This window comes from Arvicola amphibius, chromosome 8, assembly GCF_903992535.2.
Source record: "Arvicola amphibius chromosome 8, mArvAmp1.2, whole genome shotgun sequence".
Lineage (NCBI taxonomy): Eukaryota > Metazoa > Chordata > Mammalia > Rodentia > Cricetidae > Arvicola > Arvicola amphibius.
The window spans coordinates 7,240,090-7,259,592 of record NC_052054.1 but is presented as its reverse complement, the minus strand read 5'-3'; the positions used below and the strand labels follow the sequence as shown (position 1 = coordinate 7,259,592).

Genomic DNA, 19,503 nt, shown 5'->3' with positions numbered 1-19,503 from the left:
AATGCTAGCATTCCTGGTATTATGTAAATAAATCCTCTTAATTTATTTTTAAAGTCAAACAATCAATAGAAAATTTTGTGAGAGAGCTATCAAAGCAGGTAGTCCACAAGTAATATATATATATGACAGCTAGTTAACCACATATGCATATAGATATCCAGTCAGTTACCTGGAAATCACACCCAGTCCAAGCAGCAGCTAGCTGTCAGCTAGTCCAACTGCCAGAGTGTGGCAGGGTTCCACACAGCTGTGTAATGGCGGTCCAATCAGTATGGCCACAGAAATAGTGTCATTCTGAGTCCCAGTGCCTCAGAGAGCAGGGCCAGGCCTTCAGGCCTGTGTTGTTCCCTTCCTTTCCCAGGCCTTGGTTTCCCATGAGCAAGTTAAAACCTTCCACACCAAATTCCAGACTCCAGTGCTATCTGAATTCCTGCTTGTGGAGAGCTCAGCCCATCATAGGTCCCCTGCTGGAGCTTTCACAGCACTTAAGAAATTAAAGCCTTATTAAAATGTCTAAAGTGACCCTTCTCAAGAAAGCTTCTCTTTCCCAAGCACATTTTGGGTCACTAAGGTCCAATTTCTCTCCCAGTTATGTCTTCAGCAATTATGAGCCGACATTATTCCTCCCATTAATGTTAGAGCACATTCGCCTCCAGGAACCCGCTCCCACCCTATTCAAAGTATTTCCTCTGAGCAGATACATATAGTTAGGTAGTCCCTCATGGATCTGTGCCTCGATTCCATTTATGATACAGTTCTCAAGAGAAGAATGAATGATAAACATCATGATTATACTGCATAGATGTTTAAAATCTCTAATCTGTTTATATTAATTATCTTAGTTAATACTATCGCCAGTTCAGCAATAAATCACATTTAGGAAACAAGGTCAGAGTGACCAACTGTCCTAGTTAGACCACCAAGAGCTGGTAGTGTCAGGGGAAACCAAGTGGTTTCAGGAGGAAAGTTTCTTCCCAGCCTCGATCTGTTTCCTGTGTTGTTATCTGCACAACCACAAAACCTTTGCAAACAGGATGCACAAGGTACGTGGTCCTACGCTAGGGCTTCAGGTATATAACTATTGCTAAAGCTGTTTGAAGGTGAATGTGCAAGGCTGGGTGTGCTGGCGTAGCCCACTGTTCTAGGGCATCTATCAGGACTGCAGTCATTCTACAGAGTATGCTTTATGTGTTGACTCAGTTCTCACAATGACATGGAAGGCGTCTTACTAACCAGCCAGAGAAGCAGTGAGCAGCAGAATTCTGTGCCTGAAGCCTGTCTTCAAGGCTGGAACTGTTAACTACTATGCTTCATGCCAACATTGGGAGTTGGTAAAGACAGTGGAAGCAACCTACAGAGACACATAAACCTTACTAGGGAGAAGAAGAAGGAAAACCGAAATGGAGGAAGCAAGAAGCAGAGACACCGTCCCTATCTTCAGCTGTTGGGGGACAAATTAAGATTTAAGAATTTAGAAGACAGCTGAAGGTTACCCACACAGTAACACATGCCTGTGAGAAACACTTAGAGGAATGGCCTGGGCAGATTGCTAGGTTTCCAAGGCTGACAAATCTGGTAGCGATTCAACTGAACCGGGGAAAGTGTTGTGCAATGGGGATTAGACACTGTTAGCAGAAGGGTTAGAGCTGGGACAATAGGACTGCAGCTGTTTGGGGACAGAAAGTCAATCTTCATTAGTGGGGATAAAGCATCTTGTTCATAACTGGGGGAAAGAAAGATCACAAAATTTTAATTCCTTGCCTCCCAGGGAGACAGCTCCCTTCTCCTGTCCTAGCTCCCGATTAAAGAACCATAATCTTTGTCTCTGGGGATTCCTAGCAGTGAACAGGGAGAACAGGGAGGAAACATGGTGCCCGGAGTTCTAAGGCAGATCACAGCTGCCAACACGGGGACTACCCCAAACCCCAGCAGTTATGCGGCATCACTGGGAACAACCTGGAGTTAGCGAGGAGAGCCAAGTCTGATTTGTAGGGATGTAGGAGGGTGTTATTGATTTCTTCTTGCATTTTAGCCTGGCGGAGTGAATGTAGCAACATTTCAAATTGAAGGAGGCAGAAAATTCATGAAGGCTATCTTTCTCTGGTTGCCATAATTCTCAGCAGCCCCTTCCATTCCCATCTCTTTCCTACAATGACCCTCCCTCCCTTCCCTGCGAGGGGCGGGGGCAAAGCTGAGCCAGCCCTCACAGGTAGCACAGTGAAGTCACCAGGCAGCTTTGGCCACAGAGCTGATCTTGTCACTTATTAATTGTTCTGGGACTATTTATTCATATGATTGTTGTGACAGTTATTTATTATTGTTCCCATGGTGATGAGTTAAAAGAGGAGGAGTAATATGGAATTTGTTTATGTTTCACAGGTGCTTGCTGAGCACACTGCCGTTCCACACAGCGGATCTGACCTGCATGTCTCATTTCATATGCTTCTTCGTCATCTGGGTGCCAACGTCACGCGAAGAGTCTGCTCACATACTGTCCTTCTTTTTCTTACTAACCGTGTGAGACCCTTACATGCCCTGAGCTCTGCACAGTTGGCTGATGTGTCAGAAAACTCACTGCTATGTGACTTGCATGTGCTCACTCTCTTTATGCTATCTGTAGATGCCTTCATAGTGTTAATGTAGATGAACTGATCGGTTTTCTCATTTAGTTAAGAGCTCTGGGCTCTGTCTGAGAAATCATAAGTATTGTGCATTATTATTGTACTCAGAAACTTTAGTGTTTCAATTCTTAGGATCTACGATCCACTCTATATTGGTGTTTCTGAATGATGTAACATAGGAGATTGAGGTACACTGTCTTCTAACGTGATGTCGTCTAACTTTCCCAGACCCATCACTTGGTGACGCTACAGTCACATGACTAGTATGTATGTGGATCTGAATATGGTTATGTAGCTTAATAGTGTGATTTTTTTATAACTTAATACAGGCTAAATATTGGAGATATAAAGAAGAAAGGCTTGGGAAAATATAACTTAATACAGGCTAAATATTGGAGATATAAAGAAGAAAGGTTTGGGAAAATATAACTTAATACAGGATAAATATTGGAGATATAAAGGAAAAAATGCTGACAGCGTAGGCGAGGCCTTTACACGCTCTGAGCTCTTCATGCCTGAGCTCTAACACGCTAATGTGTAAGAAAACCCACTGTAGATCTAAAGAAGAAAATGCTTCTGTTAGTGGGAACTTAACAAAAGATAAAGATATCATTGGCTGGAATACATGTTAACCAGGTTGAGGGCCACTGCCCAGTTAATTCCTACTCTGCCCTCTTCCCTGTGCCTTAGATGCTGGTACCTCTCTGTAGCATGCCCAGGTACAGTCTGGGTCAGTGGGGGCTTAGCCTAGAGACAGAGGCTAGGTAGGAGTCAGTATGGCTGTCTAGGATGTGCCAAATAATATCATTCCCAAGTTGATCTGGGCTTCTCTCAATTTACTTCAGGGCCCTTGATCTCCAGACCCATGGGACCTCAGGGCCTGTGGCGATAACTGTTATGGTGGGTACTGTGTGATGATTACTTTGGTCAATCTGATGGGACTGTGAGATCCTCTCGGAGATGAATCAAGTACACTTGTGGGTGTGTCCGTGAAGGGATTCTCAGAGAGGACTAACTAGGGAATGCGGGCAGCACCGCCACTGGGGCAGAAGAGGAAGAGAGAAGCCTGCTCACAAGGCATGTTCTGTTTGGTTTCCTCCATACCATGGTGTCAGCTGTTCTCCGAAGCAAGATGGATTCCAGTCTTGGAGACTGTGAGCCAAACCGAATCCTTCTCCCTTTAGGCTCCTCTGAGCATCAGTCACAGCAAAACACCCTGGTTCCCCTTCTGCCATCTGTCAGGGCCACCCATGGCTCCTGGGACACCCCCACCATCCTGCCTAGGGGATGTCAACAAATTCCTACACGCTCGTCAGCAAAGAGTCTCTGAGCAGCAGCCTTCTCCTCCGCACAGGAGCATGCCCATCACCTCTCTGGAAGTCTGGCTCCAGAGAGGCCCTGGGCTGGACTGGTCCTCCCTGCCCCGAATAGCAGCTGACGTACCGACAGCAGAGAAACTGAAACAGCAGCTCCACACCCACTTGGCCAGCATCTCAGCTTCTGTCCGAGAGTGTGGTCCAGCTCCATCTTCCAGTTCTTTTCCTTCCCAACAAGCCATGATGTCATGATCAAGCATGATGTCATGCCTCAAGCAATGAATGTATTCCCAAGGCCATATACTATTGATGATCAAGGACACGGATTTTGGGGTCAGAATTATCATTGAGCCTAATATTGAGCCTCCCTCACCTATCATATGAAATAGATGTGTTTCCGGAAGAAATAGCTCTTGTACTTTATTTTCCTCCTGTTTAAAATATGTGTAACATTCATGTCCAACAGGAGGTAAGATTTGTGTGGATACAAAATGTCCACAGAAGCTAGTAGCAATAGAACATATCAACAATTGTAGGGTCTTCACTTGCCTTGCAAAACACACATCTATGATGGCAGATTACCCTGGCATACACATGGGCTTAGGCTGAGCAAATATGAAAACAGTCATTTGTAGCCTGAAAATACCACACAGCCTATGTTTCAGATCAGGTTAGCACAGTTCCATCACACCTGCTCCTGCTAGAGGACCCTGCCATCTATTCTCCCTGGCCTGTTCCCCCTACTTCTGCCAGCTATGTCAAGCTGCCATCTCAGCCTGAAATACCTGAAATGTTTCTGGGGCTACTAGTGAACTTTTTATATTATGAACACGTAGACTGATGAACTTTTTGAAAACTTTGATATACAGGGAAGGGTTAAGGGAACCAGATACCCATGTATGATCCCCTTTTCCACAGGAGTGTTCTCATAGGAAGTCGTCATTCTATGTGTATAATTCTGCATGCTAATGTGTGGGTATGATGGTCTAACAAATGTTGTGATAGTGCAATGGACCTTAGTGTTGTAGAGAAAAAAAGAAAATTTGCACTGGAAGCTAGAAACCCTGGAAAGCCCATTGTTGTACATGCAAGATACAGGATTCCAGCCATGTTCTCTTCCACTTGGAATCTGTCGAATTAACAAGGAACAGAATCAACCATAGCTTCAAAAATGACTGCATTCCAGCAACCATTTCTTATTTTGCTGCAAATAGCTCTGCAAACTGTGGAGGTTGCAGAGAACAAGTCTGCAAATGTTTCATTAAATGCCATGTGACTGATAGTCATGTATAGGATCTTTACAATATCCAAAACCTGCCAATCACTAAGTGTTCCTCAACAGGTTAAAATTTCTGTCTGAAGACATAAGGCAACACCAACATTATCTGCAGTGGAAAATAGCTTATTCCTCTCAACCTAGCTTATAATTGATTGCTAATTAACAGGATGGACTTCAATAAAATAAATGCACAGAGCATAATATTTTTTAAAAGAAAAGACAGCCATTTAAAGGTTGCATGGCCATTTTGTTCTGTTGAGAATGGACATTGAGATTAAAGCATAACTGCTAGCAAAGTTGAAGCAAGGGCCCCTTGGATGCTTCCAGAACATAGTTTCCTCTTCCTTAACATCCATCAATAGAAACGGAACTGCTTAAAATCCAGACGGTTACAACATGCAAGGTTGACCTTAATGGATACAAAATTGGTCTGGGAGGATTTGCAATATTACCCTCCTCTTGCCAGCGGGCCTGCTGTGCACCTGCAGTGACAGTTAATGAAGAGGTAAGGCCCCTGAATTTCATGCCCAGACACCTCTAACATCCCCAGGAAGTCCCGAGGATGCTGCAGCTCCCATCAGAGAACTACAGGGTTCACAGCGGGAGAACGGAAGGTCACTGGCTGGCATTAAAACGGACATGGTTCACATTCCAAAGTATCAATGGAGATAAAATATTTCTTCTGTGTTTTCATAAGAATTGACCCTGAACAATATGGCTTAGTAATCTGTCTCTTAGGGCTCAGACTTCAGAATTGGACTTTCCTTCATTCATACCAGCACCTAAAGACTCAGCTGTGAGCTCAAGTTTATTTATTGTTTCATTTGTCATCTGGAACATTCCATTATATATTGAAGAGACTGTTTTTCGTTTGTTTGTTTTGTTATGTTTTTGAGAACATGAAAGGCTCAGAAAACTATAGCCTTGAAAGTGTGAGGACCTGAGTTCAAACCCCAGGACCCACATAAATGGCAGAGAGATGACTCAGTAGTTGAGAGCAGTTGCTGCTCTTCCGGAACATCTTGGTTTGTTCCTAGCACCTACAGAGTGATTCACAAGCATCTGTAGCTCTAGCTTCAAGGGATCTGACACCTTCTTCTGGACTCCATGGGTACCGGGCACACATGTGGTACACAGAACATACATATAGCAAAACACTCATACAGATAAAATAAAAATGGATAGTCATTTAAAAGGAAAAACTTATAAGTTTATAATCCTGGCACAGGGGAAGAATGGACACAGATTCTCTGGGGCTTCCAGGCCAGCTAGCCCAGCCTGTTTGGCAAGCCACAGGGAGTCAGAAACATCCTGATTTTTTTTCTGATAAATGGTAAATGATGCCTGAGGAACTACCCCCAAGGCTGTCCTCTGGCTCCCATGCACAGGTAAATACATATGAAGAGGTATCAGTGCACACACAGACAGATAAATATTCTCTATAAAAAGAATGTGCTGTCGCACGCCTTTAATCCCAGCACTCGGGAGGCAGAGGCAGGCGGATCTCTGTGAGTTCGAGACCAGCCTGGTCTACAAGAGCTAGTTCCAGGACAGGCTCCAAAGCCACAGAGAAACCCTGTCTCGAAAAACCAAAAAAAAAAAAAAAAAAAAAGAATGTGCTGTTTATTTATTGCACTGTGTGGAACATTTACTTTACTGCACGTCTGCAGATGCTAAAGCCTTCTGAGGCCAAGGCTAGTGCTGGTCACTGCAGAGAGGATGAGCGTGGTTGCACATAAGACAGATTCAGACCTTGCCCTGAGCAGCCTGCAGCTGCAAGGAGCCCACACGCTGAACGGCAGCTCTGCTCTCTCCAGCTCCGACTACTCACAAAGGTGAGGACACCGGAGCTGTCTCTGACCCCAGCTTGACTACTTTCTCCCTTCTACATGAGAATCCACCTCCCAGCATTTCAGTGAGACTCGTCTTTCACTCCCAGCGAAAGTCCGGCCCTGTGAGTGAGAATGAGGAGAGAGGCCACCTCAAAATCCATGCGAACCACAAGGCCTTCAGTAGGTTAGGTGGCTGAATGGACATTGTCACCACTAGAGGTAAATCTTTCAAAACCTTAGACTCAAATTTTCCTCTAGTAAAATAGAAACCCAAGGGGCTGGGGAGATAGCTCAGCAGTTAAAGCACTGGCTGCTCCTCCAGAGGTCCTGGGCTTAATTCCCAGCAGCCACATGGTGGTTCACAGCTGTCTGTAGTGAGATCTGGTGGACTCTTCTGACCTGCAGGCACAGATGCAGTCAAAACACTGTAGACATGGTAATTATATAAATCTTTGGGGAAAAAAAAATGGAAACCCACATGACTTTCAAGGCCTGAAACTGAGAAGCCCATGATCATGAAGTGCTACATGTCAGTCTCAGGAGAGAGCAGGTGACTGAGAATGTCTGGTAGTGGGCTTGCTGAAGAGAACAGGCTCTAGAGGCTCCCTAACAAGAGTGTGTCATGGGTATGCCGTACTTTCTCAAGAAAGCTTCAGAAAAGAGAGTGTTAGAATTTGGGGCTGGAGAGAGGCTCAGTGTGGCCAAGCACTTGACACTCTTGCACGGGACTAGAGTGTGATCTCCAGGACCCAAGTTCACAAGTACCGGGAACTCCGGCTCCAAGCCCTCTACCGCCCTCTTCTGACTCCTGGGGCCACCTACACATAGACACACATAACTACACATAGATGCGCATGCACACACGAGAGAAACACACACTTAAACAAAAGAGAAGTGATAGGATCTACACCCATGAGGCGTGACACTCAGTGTGAAGGAGCCCCACTTGAGCTGGATGAGGCATCTTTGAGGTCTCCTTTTTATCCTCTCTGCTCTATAGCACTCACCTAATTGTTGAGATAGAGAGTATTCTCTATCCACTGAATCATGCCATTTGCTTCTCTCTGTGATATAAATGTGGTATTATTCACCCAATGAGTCATGTCATTTGCTTTTCTCTTCCCTCCAAGGTAGCACAAATACAACAAAAACACTTCCCCCTGCCTTATCCTGAAGGTGCATTGGCCCTGCTTTATTCAGTTCATGACAGCAGGCACACTGCCGGGAACTCGAAGGAGAAGCACAACTCCATGATCACAAACGAGGGCCCCAAGGCTCTGAGGTGCATAAACTCCCATCAGGTTTTCATCGCAGTCACAGAGTCCTTTGCTGAAATAAGTCACATGAGACAACACAGTGGGCTTGGCCTTGAGTTCCTGGATAAAGTCTTAGCTACCACTCAACCATGGAAGATTAAGTAAGGGTCACAATGGTCGAGGTTTCTATATAGTGCTTTAAAATAAGATAAAGAAAGAATTTCATTTTGACTCACAACATATTGCAAAGTACAGTCTAACCAGAAGAAACCATGACCTGAGAAGAGAAGCTGAAGACATACTGGATGGATCCATAGGGAATGCTGGGAAGATCCCTGTGTGAGGGAAAGAAGAATGCTGCCAGAGGAGAGCTAAATCACTGTCCCAAGGAGCAAGAGCAAATGGGCTTTGAGATAAATCTCTGCTAATCTCCAGGCCTGAGTAAATCTTTGCAGTATGCAATCCATGGTAGCTTTGTTTCAGTGAGTGAGTGGATTTGAAGATGGGTTTGAAGGCAAGAAGATCATGACACTATGTATTATCAAATGGTAATGACACCCAAAACAGCAAGTCCTAATTGTAGAAGTCTAGAGATAGTACCACGTCTTGGATCTAATGTCGTGCCGGGAGCTGGTTATTATAGTGTGTTTCTGGCAGGTCAGATTTTGGCTGTGCAAACATGGCTGCCTTTTACTTTGTCCACAGCACTGAAAATGCAGCAGGGATGGGTGAAGGGGATACACAGGGCAGCCCGCTAGGCATGAGGCAGCACTGGGGACTAGGGAGTTCTGTTTTTCCATGCTGCTATGACCAACACAAAGATAAACAAACAACTCTGGAAGATAAGAAGAAAAGAGATCTGTATTTCATTATGGCTCTTGTTTATATCTCCCAGAAGTTGTAAAAATTTTATGTAAAGCCGGGCGATGGTGGCGCACGCCTTTAATCCCAGTACTCGGGAGGCAGAGGCAGGCGGATCTCTGTGAGTTCGAGACCAGCCTGGTCTACAAGAGCTAGTTCCAGGACAGGCTCCAAAGCCACAGAGAAACCCTATCTCGGAAAAAAAATTTTTTATGTAAAGTCCATAGGAATAAATTATGATTTAGGGTCAGGGTAAGGATTAGGGTCAAACAAATTTAAAAGACAAAACCCCACACTGCAAAGACAGACAGAGCAGAGTTGGGGCTGGTGCACTGGAGAGGTTCTGTGCTGAAAAAGTTTGGAATTGTTTTCTCACAACAAAAATATGCACATATGCAAATAAGATCAGCTTGAGTCCACTCACCCTTTTAAAAAACCAAGTAATTGTCACAAATCTACTTCCTTTATCAATGGTCTGGACAAAACTGAGAACATTCTCAGAGAAGGAAATCATGCTGGAGAGCCCATCCCCTGCCCCCAACACAGAAAGTCACATCGAAACAGTATAATTTAAGAAAATTAGTCTGCAAGTATGCAGGAAGAATTTAAAGCTGTCTGTCATCACCAGCCTGCTCCCCTCCCACCCACCATCCTGAGCTCAGGGGGAAATGTGCAATCAGTGAGTTTATGCTTTACCGTGGTGCCAAGGCCCGATCAGACGATGTGATCATCACTCCATGTTTGAATGCAGTCTCATGGAGATTCATTTATTGTTGTGTGTGTGCGTGTGTTTGTGCATTCCATGTTCTGAGTGAATGTGGAGGTCAGAGTACAACTGTGGAGTTGTTTCTCCCCTTCCACTGAGGTTCGTGGGACTGACTCACCTTGTTAGGCGTGGATAACAAGTGCCTTTTCCTGCTGGGCCACCACATTTCCCCAAACAAAACATTATCAAAGGGGTAGGGGTACAATATAACCAAAGTACAGTGTGCGATATTCAAGCCTTGGATGTCCCTACAAAGTCCGTTTCTTCATCCTTCCTTCAAGGTTTCCCTCGGGTTACAGAAAAGACTTCCTCTAATCTATGCGCACACTGGAATTGGACTGAACGCTTGCTTATATCCATTAAATCATGCAGAGTAAGGTCAGGAAAATTTTTATTTTAACAACATAATTTTTCCAACATTGATCTCTCCAAGTATTTTGGAGGTGGCTAACTTTGTCCTAAAGATGGTTGTCTGTCATTAATACCAAGGGGATGAGAGGGCAGTGCTCACTATCAGACAGCATAAGTCTCTTTCACATTATTTATATCTATGTGTGTGCACGTGTGTGAGTGTGAATGTGTGTACGTGTCACGTGTGTGTATTGGTACCCTCAGAGACTAGAAGCGGGTGTCAGAACCCCTGGCACTAGAGTTAGGGGTGGTTTGAGCTGCCATGTGGGTGCTGGGAACTGAACTCAGGTTCCCTGGAAGAGCAGCAAATGCTCTCAATCACTGAGCCATCTCTCCGCTCCCCTCCCTCACATCCCAACTCCATCTTTGTCAATGCTGCTGGTAGGCTGTGCTCAACTTACAGAAAAATGAATGTTTTGATATTTTTTCCTTTGAGAAACCAAAAGGTGATTTTAATTACTTGTTGCTATTGAAGGTGAGCCATCCTTTGTAGAACTGGCTGACTCTTTCCTGAAATGCTGGAAACATTGTTTTGTCCTTTGAAAGGGCTTTCCATGTGCGGCATTCACCGTGCCAAAGGCAGGTGAGAAACACTGCAGTGTGTGGGCACTGTTGTGGCATTTCCTGCCAGAGCAGTGGCTAAACACCAGAAGCAAGGAAAACGTGGTGGTGGAGACAGTTCAGTCAACAACTGTTGCTAAAAATACTTAGGCTTCGTTTAGCCAGTTTTAAAACTCAAAACTAGCAAAGGATGGGAAGACCAAGTCAGGAAATCATAAAGCAAATTCAAAGGGCCATCTCATTCAGTCCCAAAGACTGAGGAGCAGAAACACAGAAGTGTCTGTTTTTGCCTAAAAGCATGGAACAAGAGGTTTGGGGGATTTTATTCAGTGACCCATTTGGGCATGTGATTAAAACATTCTTTCTAGTTGAGACTGAGTTCCCCACCCTTGCAACCTGAGTTTCTGAGCTAACTTCAGGAAACGCCAAAGCTGCCTTGTTTATCCTATGCATCGGCAATGAGCAGGACTTTTGCTTTCCTCTGCTTCCACTGCAGATCCAGGAGGTTCCGTTTCTCCTGCCTGACTCCGCTGCACTCCCTCCATCACGGTTTCCACATCTTTCTTTCCTTTATCCACTGGGTTTGAACTAACTGGGCCCAGAATCAACTGCATGATTTCCTTCGGCTACAGGACTGTAACAGAAGCCCCCATACAAATGCCGACAGCTATGTGAAGTAACTCACGTGTATGGAAAAGATAGCAAGAATAAGTGGTTTTCATAAATTGTTACTCCATCCCTAATTCACATCATAGTTTAAAGCTTACTGATATTAATGAGTTTACATTTCTGGACGAACTCAGATTACACTATGTTTAGGTGTTTCGTCTCACATAGTTTCAGGCTCATATTTGTCTACTTAACTAATCCAAGCAATTGGCACTGTACATAAGTTTACCACAGTAAGATATGTGCAGATTTGGTGGCATCGCAGAAATAGATGTGCACCCGGAGAGGCATCCGAGGAAGGAGGCTGGACAGCAGGGCATGGCGGGCCTGCCCCCAAGAGCCTTACCTGACATCTGTGCACGCTATGCAGGTGATGCTGCGGCTGTTAGTGGTGATCAGGTTCAAGGCTACGGATGTATCCTTGTCAGAGGTTGGGTGTGCTCCACATTTAAAGAAAAATTCCTGGAAGAATGAGGGAAAAAATAATCACACATATGGATCTTGCCTGGTTATTTATCCTTTTCCAAACATTTTTTTCAGTGAACAATCATTTGAGGGCAAGAGAAGAACTCTGTCACTAGGTATGAGTAGGGAAGAAATCACCATTGGCTTTTGGAAGGAAAGAACAGCCTTGTCTGGTGCAGAACTGGTCAGAAGTACCCTGAGCATCCGGGAGAACCCCGGGCCTTCTCTGCATGGTCACCTTGTCTGGTGTGGGACTAACTGGTCCGTAATATCCTGAGCATCCTGGATAATCCAGGGCCTTCTCTGCATGGTCACCTTGTCTGTTGTGGAAGTAACTGGTCAGTAATATCCTGAGCATCCTGGAGAATCCAGGGCCTTCTCTGCATGGTCACCTTATCTGTTGTGGAAGTAACTGGTCAGTAATATCCTGAGTATCCTGGAGACCCCCAGGCCTTCTCTGCATGGTCACCTCATCTGGTACAGAACTAACTGTTCAGTAATACCCTGAGCATCCAGAAGACCCCGGGGCCTTCTCTGCATGGTCACCTTGTCTGGTGCAGAACTAACTGGTCAATTATATCCTGAGCATCCTGGAGAACCCTGGGCCTTTTCTGCATGGTCACCTCGTCTGGTGCAGAACTTACTGGTCAGTAATACCCTGAGCATCCAAAAGACCCCGGGGCCTTCTCTGCATGGTCACCTTGCATGCAGCCTTACAACAGAAGCATGTGTACTTAGTGAAGGATCCGGGGAGCCAGAGGACTCAGGGTCATAAGTGCTTTGACACGTAATATTGATCACCAGCTTGATAGGACCCATCTAGCATTACCTAGGAGATAGTGTGGCTGACCCCATCCCACAAGCTGAGATCCAGGCTGAATAGAAAGGAGAACGCAAGCAGAGTCAGCCTTAGTCACTCTGCCCCTTGACTGTGGGGAAGATGTGAGCCACTGCCTCAGAGGCCTGCAACCACAGCTTTCCCACTGGGAAGGACTCACCACACACCGTTCGGGGACACACAGTTCCCTCTTAGGTGGCTTTGTCAGCAATTCTGTTGCAACAATAAGAAAAGGAACAAGGAAGTGCACAGCACAGCTATTAGGCAGGTAGCCCTGGAGGGGAGGACAATGCGCACCTTCCCAGTGGAACTCACAGCTCACCCTGAGGTCCGACTGGCCAGCCCCAACGGTTGGCAGCTGGATGCTCAAATAAGTTGGATCCCTTGTTTTTTTATCTCCTTTCCCAGCTGTGTCCCCCAACACACGCGAGTATTTTAGGGCGTTCTCTCCTGCCTCCACCAGCTCTCTTCTCACTCAGCTTCTTCGTCCCTAATTCTCACATTTCCTCTCAGGCTCCTTCTTTGTGTTGGGTCAGTGGTCACGCTGCTCCTTGTCTCTGGCCTTCTATGGAATCCCAGATTTTCTGTTGGGTCAGTGGTCACGCTGCTCCTTGTCTCTGGCCCTCTATGGAATCCCAGATTTTCTGCAGGGAAAGATTACCTAAATGATGTATTCGTGAATGACATCTTCCCTCTTAACCGTGGACCTGATATCAGTTAGCTCTTACGGGATGCTCCAGATGTGACACAGGAAGCATTTCTACTTTGTGGGCTAGAAGGTTTTCCTTGCATTTCTCTCCTTGGCATTGCATCCAGAGATGACGTGTGAGGCACAGATGGCACGGGTGGCAGAAGTGACTACTCTTAATACAACTCGGTTTACAGGATATGTGGCAAGTTGGATTCTGCCTGGGTCACGAGCCATTAAGCACCTCAATGGACTGAACGGGTGTGCAGATTCACTCTAAAAGCTGGGTTCAAGTTCAGGGTGCCTGCGGGTCCAGTGCATGTGTCCAAGTCCTCACTGCCTCATTATAGATACTATATGGCCGATTGCTTTCCTTTTCTGCACATTGTGTTCAACTGCTGTGAAGAGACACCATGACCAAGGCAGCTCTTATAAAAGGGAAGTATTTAATTGGGGCTGGCCTATAATTTTAGAGGTTTCACGGGGTCAGTATCATCACAGCAGGAAGCCTAGCTGCAGACAAGGTGCTGCAGAAGGTGAGAGGTTTACATCCTGATCCCGGGGCAGCGGGATGAAAGAGACACTGGGCCTGGCTTGAGCTTTAGAAACTCCAGAGCCCACCCTCAGTGAAATACTTCTTCCCACAAGGCCATGACCTCCTAATACGTATCAAGTGGTGCCGCTGCCTAATGACCATGTATGTGCTTAGGGGGCCACTCCCACCCAAACCACCACAGACAACACTTTTCCCTCAACCACTCGAAATGCTCCAGATCCTTCAAGGTCAATCAAAGGACATTGAGAAAAAGATTAAAACTATACCTGGCCACATAAACAAAAGGTTTGAAGACATGGTTGACCTGTGGAACAGACTGGGCTGTCTCCCACTGCCCTTTGCAGGCATGAGGGAAAAAAATCCTCATCTCTAACATAAAGCAGTTCCCTCCAAAGAGCTGAGTTGGCAGGAACATCGAGGATGTTTCTTATATATAGATACATAGAAAGCATTTATATTTTTTCTTAGCTTGCAAAAACCTACTGGTAGACACTTAGATAACAAATCACAAAATTGTTCTAACACTATATGAAACTCAGCCATATAAAAGCCAAAAACCCTTATCACTGGGGGTAGATGTTTATAGACAATAGTTCACATTTAAAGATTTTTTTAAAATTCTGTTAATTCAAATGGTATCATAAAACTAACATAAAAAATTCTAGCTCTGCATATGAAGTATAATTCCAGCACATTCTCTACCAATGTTTGCAAATGGTGGATTTTCTATAGCGTGACTACTAAGAACTGGGAAACACCCAGGGTTTTGCCTAGCATGCAGCTGCCCACTTCATCTGCCTCCCCACCATGGATGCGGGCAGAAGACAATGGACAAGGCCCGGAGCGGTGGGTGGGCCCAGCCAAGAGCCCCACTCTACAGTGGTGGCAGGCAGCTGAGGGGGAGCTCAGGGAACTAAGAACTTTCTGAGGAGCTCTGAGGAAGCCTTCCTTTGCTACTGAAGGGGGCATTGTCTTTATTATTCAGGATAATTAGCAAAGCTGCCTTTTGCTCTGGAGGGAGACATTAGCTTCCTCTTCCAAGGTCATTAGCATTTTCCTGCAAAGATGGTCCAAGACAAAGGGTAGTTAATGGCTCTCTCTTGAGGTGAGGAGAAGTGAGAGGCCAGCACTGTCTCCCAGCAGTGCAAATGTCCTTTCTTATGGGCTAATTAGCAGCAGCCTGGTCTAGTTGGTCCCTCTTCTCTGCAGTCAGTGGGCTGAAGCTTTCCTGTCTACATTCAATACCAACCAAACAACAACAGTTGGGCAAACCCATCAGTGGAGTCGGAGGAGGCTTTTCCAGACCACCACCCTGGGTGTCTCTGAGAATTTACCGACAGAAGGGAATCTCACAGCAGCCTGGTTCTGTGGGCAAATTCTTCCCTCATCCCACAAAGGCAGCCTCACAAATAAATGACTGGCCGTGTTGGTAGCAAACTGAATTCCTTCACCTAATGGCTCTTCCACTGAGATCCACGTACACACTTCTGGAAGTCTTTATTACCCAAGAAGCTAAAATCCGTGGCAATGATTGGCTATTTTTTTCCAGTTTCCAGACAATAGTCAAACTATTAAAAAGAAATAAATAAGAGCGAGCCTGAGAAAAACAAGCCCTTAAAAGCAGTTCTTGGATTTATACCGCAGCTCCGCTGAATGTATCACCACCGTGCTCTGCCTTTGTACCATTGAACAAACACTCTGGATCCCACAAAACCATCTTCCTCTAGGCCTTGGCTATTTACTGTCTGCTTACCCTTGACCCTGCCCAGCAGGAGGCTGCGGCCGTTCATTCTCCGTGAATTCTGGTGTTCACCTGACTTCCTATTCAAGACTGAGGAGATAGCTGCTCCTCTACCCAGTTCACACCCTAATGGTTAGTGTCCACTCACGAGGGAAAATCTGGGTCTGCAGCTCAAGGGTCCAATGAGTGTCTAGTGGGCACCTACTGCTCACTCCCTAGTTATATTATCTCTTTTCCTGAGCACTGCCCTTCACAGACAGAAGCAAACTGCAGCCACCAGAATACAAACCAGCTGTGTGGAGGACTAGGAACCCAGCTGTGCCAAAGCTTATAGGATCTGCAGCTACTCCATCAACCCAAGGACTATTTGATGGGTCCTCACTTACTGGAAAAATAACCAGCAAATGGCTCTAAAGCCTTTCTTCCCCAGCTCATTCAAACCTGAGTAAAATATAAGCAAGGGCTGTCTTCTCATTTCTCCACGAATCTTCTAATAATTTTATTGAAAAGCCTAAATTTAAAATTCTATATTGTTTGCCAATCATGCTTCCACATAAAATGCCATCTATCTGTACAAAAGCTAAGTCCTAGCTCAGTCTCCAACTCTGTTTTAATGAAATCCACAAAAGGAGAACTCACTTTTCTATTAGTAAAATAGGAGGGAGCCCATGTTTCACAGGGAAGGTCGAAACAATAGCATGGTTTGTGCCTAACCTCTTCAGGGTTACAATCCTGCTAAGGAAGCATGGTTCAACTGAGGGGACTCAGTGCTAAGGGGCAGGATTAATGGTGTGTGTGGAATGCACAGAAACACTGAAGAGAGAACCCAGTAACCCTTGGTTTAGCCTCATGTATGGGCAACTACCACCTAGTCTTGGAGGACAGATGAGAATGTGGCTGGTTCATCTTGGCTCTGCTTCGGACTGAATGACTGGACCAGGGACCGGGAAGGGCCAGTACCTGTGGGAAATAAGTCCCACATGTAAGGGCAGCTGTCCCTAGTCTCCAGCTTCTGCCTTCCCTATGCTTCTTGTCACCTGCCTGAACAAAGTAGGGGTCATTGAGAGCTGCCATCTTCCAGAGTCAGACAGAGACACAGAGAAGAAGAAAGGAAGGCCGTGGAAGCAGAGGTGACTGACAGACCATACTGAAGAGGGTCAGTCTGTGAGGTGGAAGACTCCCAACTTTTGTTCCTTGTCAATGATGACTTCCTGATCGGCTCCCATTAGAGAAAAACAAAGTGCACACATATATTGCCTCGTAGCACATCTTATAGGTATGTGAGTGTTGCTGGGCGGGAGTGCTCACATATCACTGGGGAAGCCAGAAAGGGTAAACACAAAGGAACCTATTCTCTTTTTTTTTTTGGTTTTTTTTTTCAAGACAGGGTTTCTCTGCAGCTTTTTTAGAGCCTGTCCTGGACCTAGCTCTTGTAGACCAGGCTGGCCTCGAACTCACAGAGATCCGCCTGCCTCTGCCTCCCGAGTGCTGGGATTAAAGGCGTGCGCCACCACCACCCGGCAAAGGAACCTATTCTCAATGGAGGAGATAAAAAACCTGCTTTCCTGCCCAAAAGGTTGGGGTGGCATTTGTCAATTACCTGGAGACCTTTTTGCAATCTGTGGAGGCAGACTTCACCCCAAATCCCCAGAATTAATTAATTAATTAATAATTAAGAAGCCAACTCTTCCCTAATATAGTCACCAATCCTTAGGGGAGATGTCCCAGGTATTTTATGGTCTTCTGCCCTCGATGCTATCGCCCAGAGACCACACTAGAGTCTACCGTCATGGTCGCGTGTACTTTGTAAAGGAGGCTCTACATGGTCACATCTTAACTGGACCTGGAATTGGACTGATTGCACTGACTGCTGCCTGGAAACCTTTCCTGTTTAAACTGCTGCCTGTTTAAACATCCTGACAACGAACCACCTGGTATTAGACTCCTCGAAGTCTGACCCAGGTTGCCAACGTCAATCTGCCCGGGTTTTCATTCTCACCTCTTTTTGAGATTCGCTTCCCTGTCTGACTGCAGGAACGCCCTTGTGTGAGTGGAGTGTGGCCGACTGAGTAAACTGGACTAGACTTATGAAAAAAGGAACTAATGGGATTAACCAGGGAGACCAGGCCACAGTCAGTGCTTACTCAAGACCTAAGTTAATATCTTTATAACTGCCCAGGATGTTCTCACGGTCCCTAACTTCAGACAAGCGCCTCTCTGGAGAACACTCTCACGGATCTAAGCCTTCCGACTTTACAAGAGCAGTAGACATCCCTGATTCCTCTTCTCAGACGCTGGTGTGCTAGCCAAGTGCTCCACCTCCACCTTCGCACAAAGTCCGGCACTGCCTTATGAGCCACAGAAGTCTCACTGTGTCTGGTAATAAAGCCCGACTGTCACCTGAGATAAAACGTGCCACATGTACTGGAACTCGGATACATTCGTCTAGCATAGCGACGCTCGGAACACTACCTAGCTTGTCTATACTGAAACCACATCATTGTGTGACTTTTGCCCAGAAATGGTGGGCTTACTCGGTGTCATATAAACCCAGTAATGACATATATAGCAGTCTTGAAATAACTATGCAAGATGTTAGATTGTAAAATTCTAAGACTTCATTAATTTAGCAAAGCTAGTTTTAAAATCAGGCTACACCTAGTTTAACAAATCAAATCTAAAAAGTTAATGAGTCCCTTATCATGTTCAGTTGTAAGTTTGTTTTCTCTTAATAAGATGTGAGCAAAGCCTTTAGATGATGTGCAGGGCTGATGCGGGAAAGAAAATCAATTCTCTCCCACGAAACCTTACAACCGCATTAGATCTGCTGAGTCGGCGGTTACCGCTGCTTGTCAGCATCACTTCTTGCCAAGGCTTCTGGGACCTCTGTGATTCCCAGACACCCCTCTCCCCCACCCCCTCCTGGAGGCAGGCAGGCATGCAGTCATGCAGCCAAGGCATTTATAGAGGGAGAGGTCTATACAGACGGAACCCAGTTCACAGCTCTCTGTGATGGTGTTGTAATGTCAGGCTGACACCCCAGTCATCGCTACACCAGTGAGGTTTCGCTGGGTCTCAAGCCTCGTCTGTCCATTAGCAAGCACAGTTCAGAGTATAAGCCAGGCCTGCTTCCTTGGCCAAAGAAGAGGAGGCAACGTCAAATCGGAGGGAATTTTCACAATCTAAAGGGGTCTGGAGACTTAAATGCGTCTGTCCTCAACATTTGGCACTGAAGTTGAAATTATGTGAAACGCAGAAATGACCTGGCCTGCAATTATGCCAAGTCCTGACTTGACCTACTTGGTGTGAACACTGAAACTTTTTACCACACCATTGCTGACTTTCAAAAGAAAATAAGAGTATAGCAAGTCTGGAGATCTTTTAGGGTTGAAATGCATGAGTTACATAATGTTTATAAGATATGCAGACATTTGAAAATTCAAAATACGCTACCTCCAGAGTAATACATATCTGATGATGACTCTCTGATATAATTTATCTAAAATTCTCCCTAATCCAGTAGCATGAGCTTTAAAGTACAAATGTAGTCATTTGATTAGTTGCTTGGCCATATTTAGCTCAGTCTAAACAAACTACCTCGAACACTATCCATCTCTACAAATAAACCCATGCATTTCCCTTC

General features: G+C 45.5%; 1 protein-coding gene across 4 annotated transcripts in view; it reads right to left on the bottom strand.

Moving 5' to 3' along the window:
• The window catches only part of Prkn (parkin RBR E3 ubiquitin protein ligase), a 1,148,335-nt gene that overhangs the window by 516,119 nt on the left and 612,713 nt on the right, over positions 1-19,503 (bottom strand). For all 4 annotated transcript variants that reach the window (XM_038339600.2, XM_038339601.2, XM_038339602.2 and 1 more), the window contains exon 6: positions 11,919-12,034. In XM_038339600.2, coding sequence (XP_038195528.1) covers positions 11,919-12,034 — 116 coding nt within the window. The remainder of the gene's footprint in view (positions 1-11,918; positions 12,035-19,503) is intronic.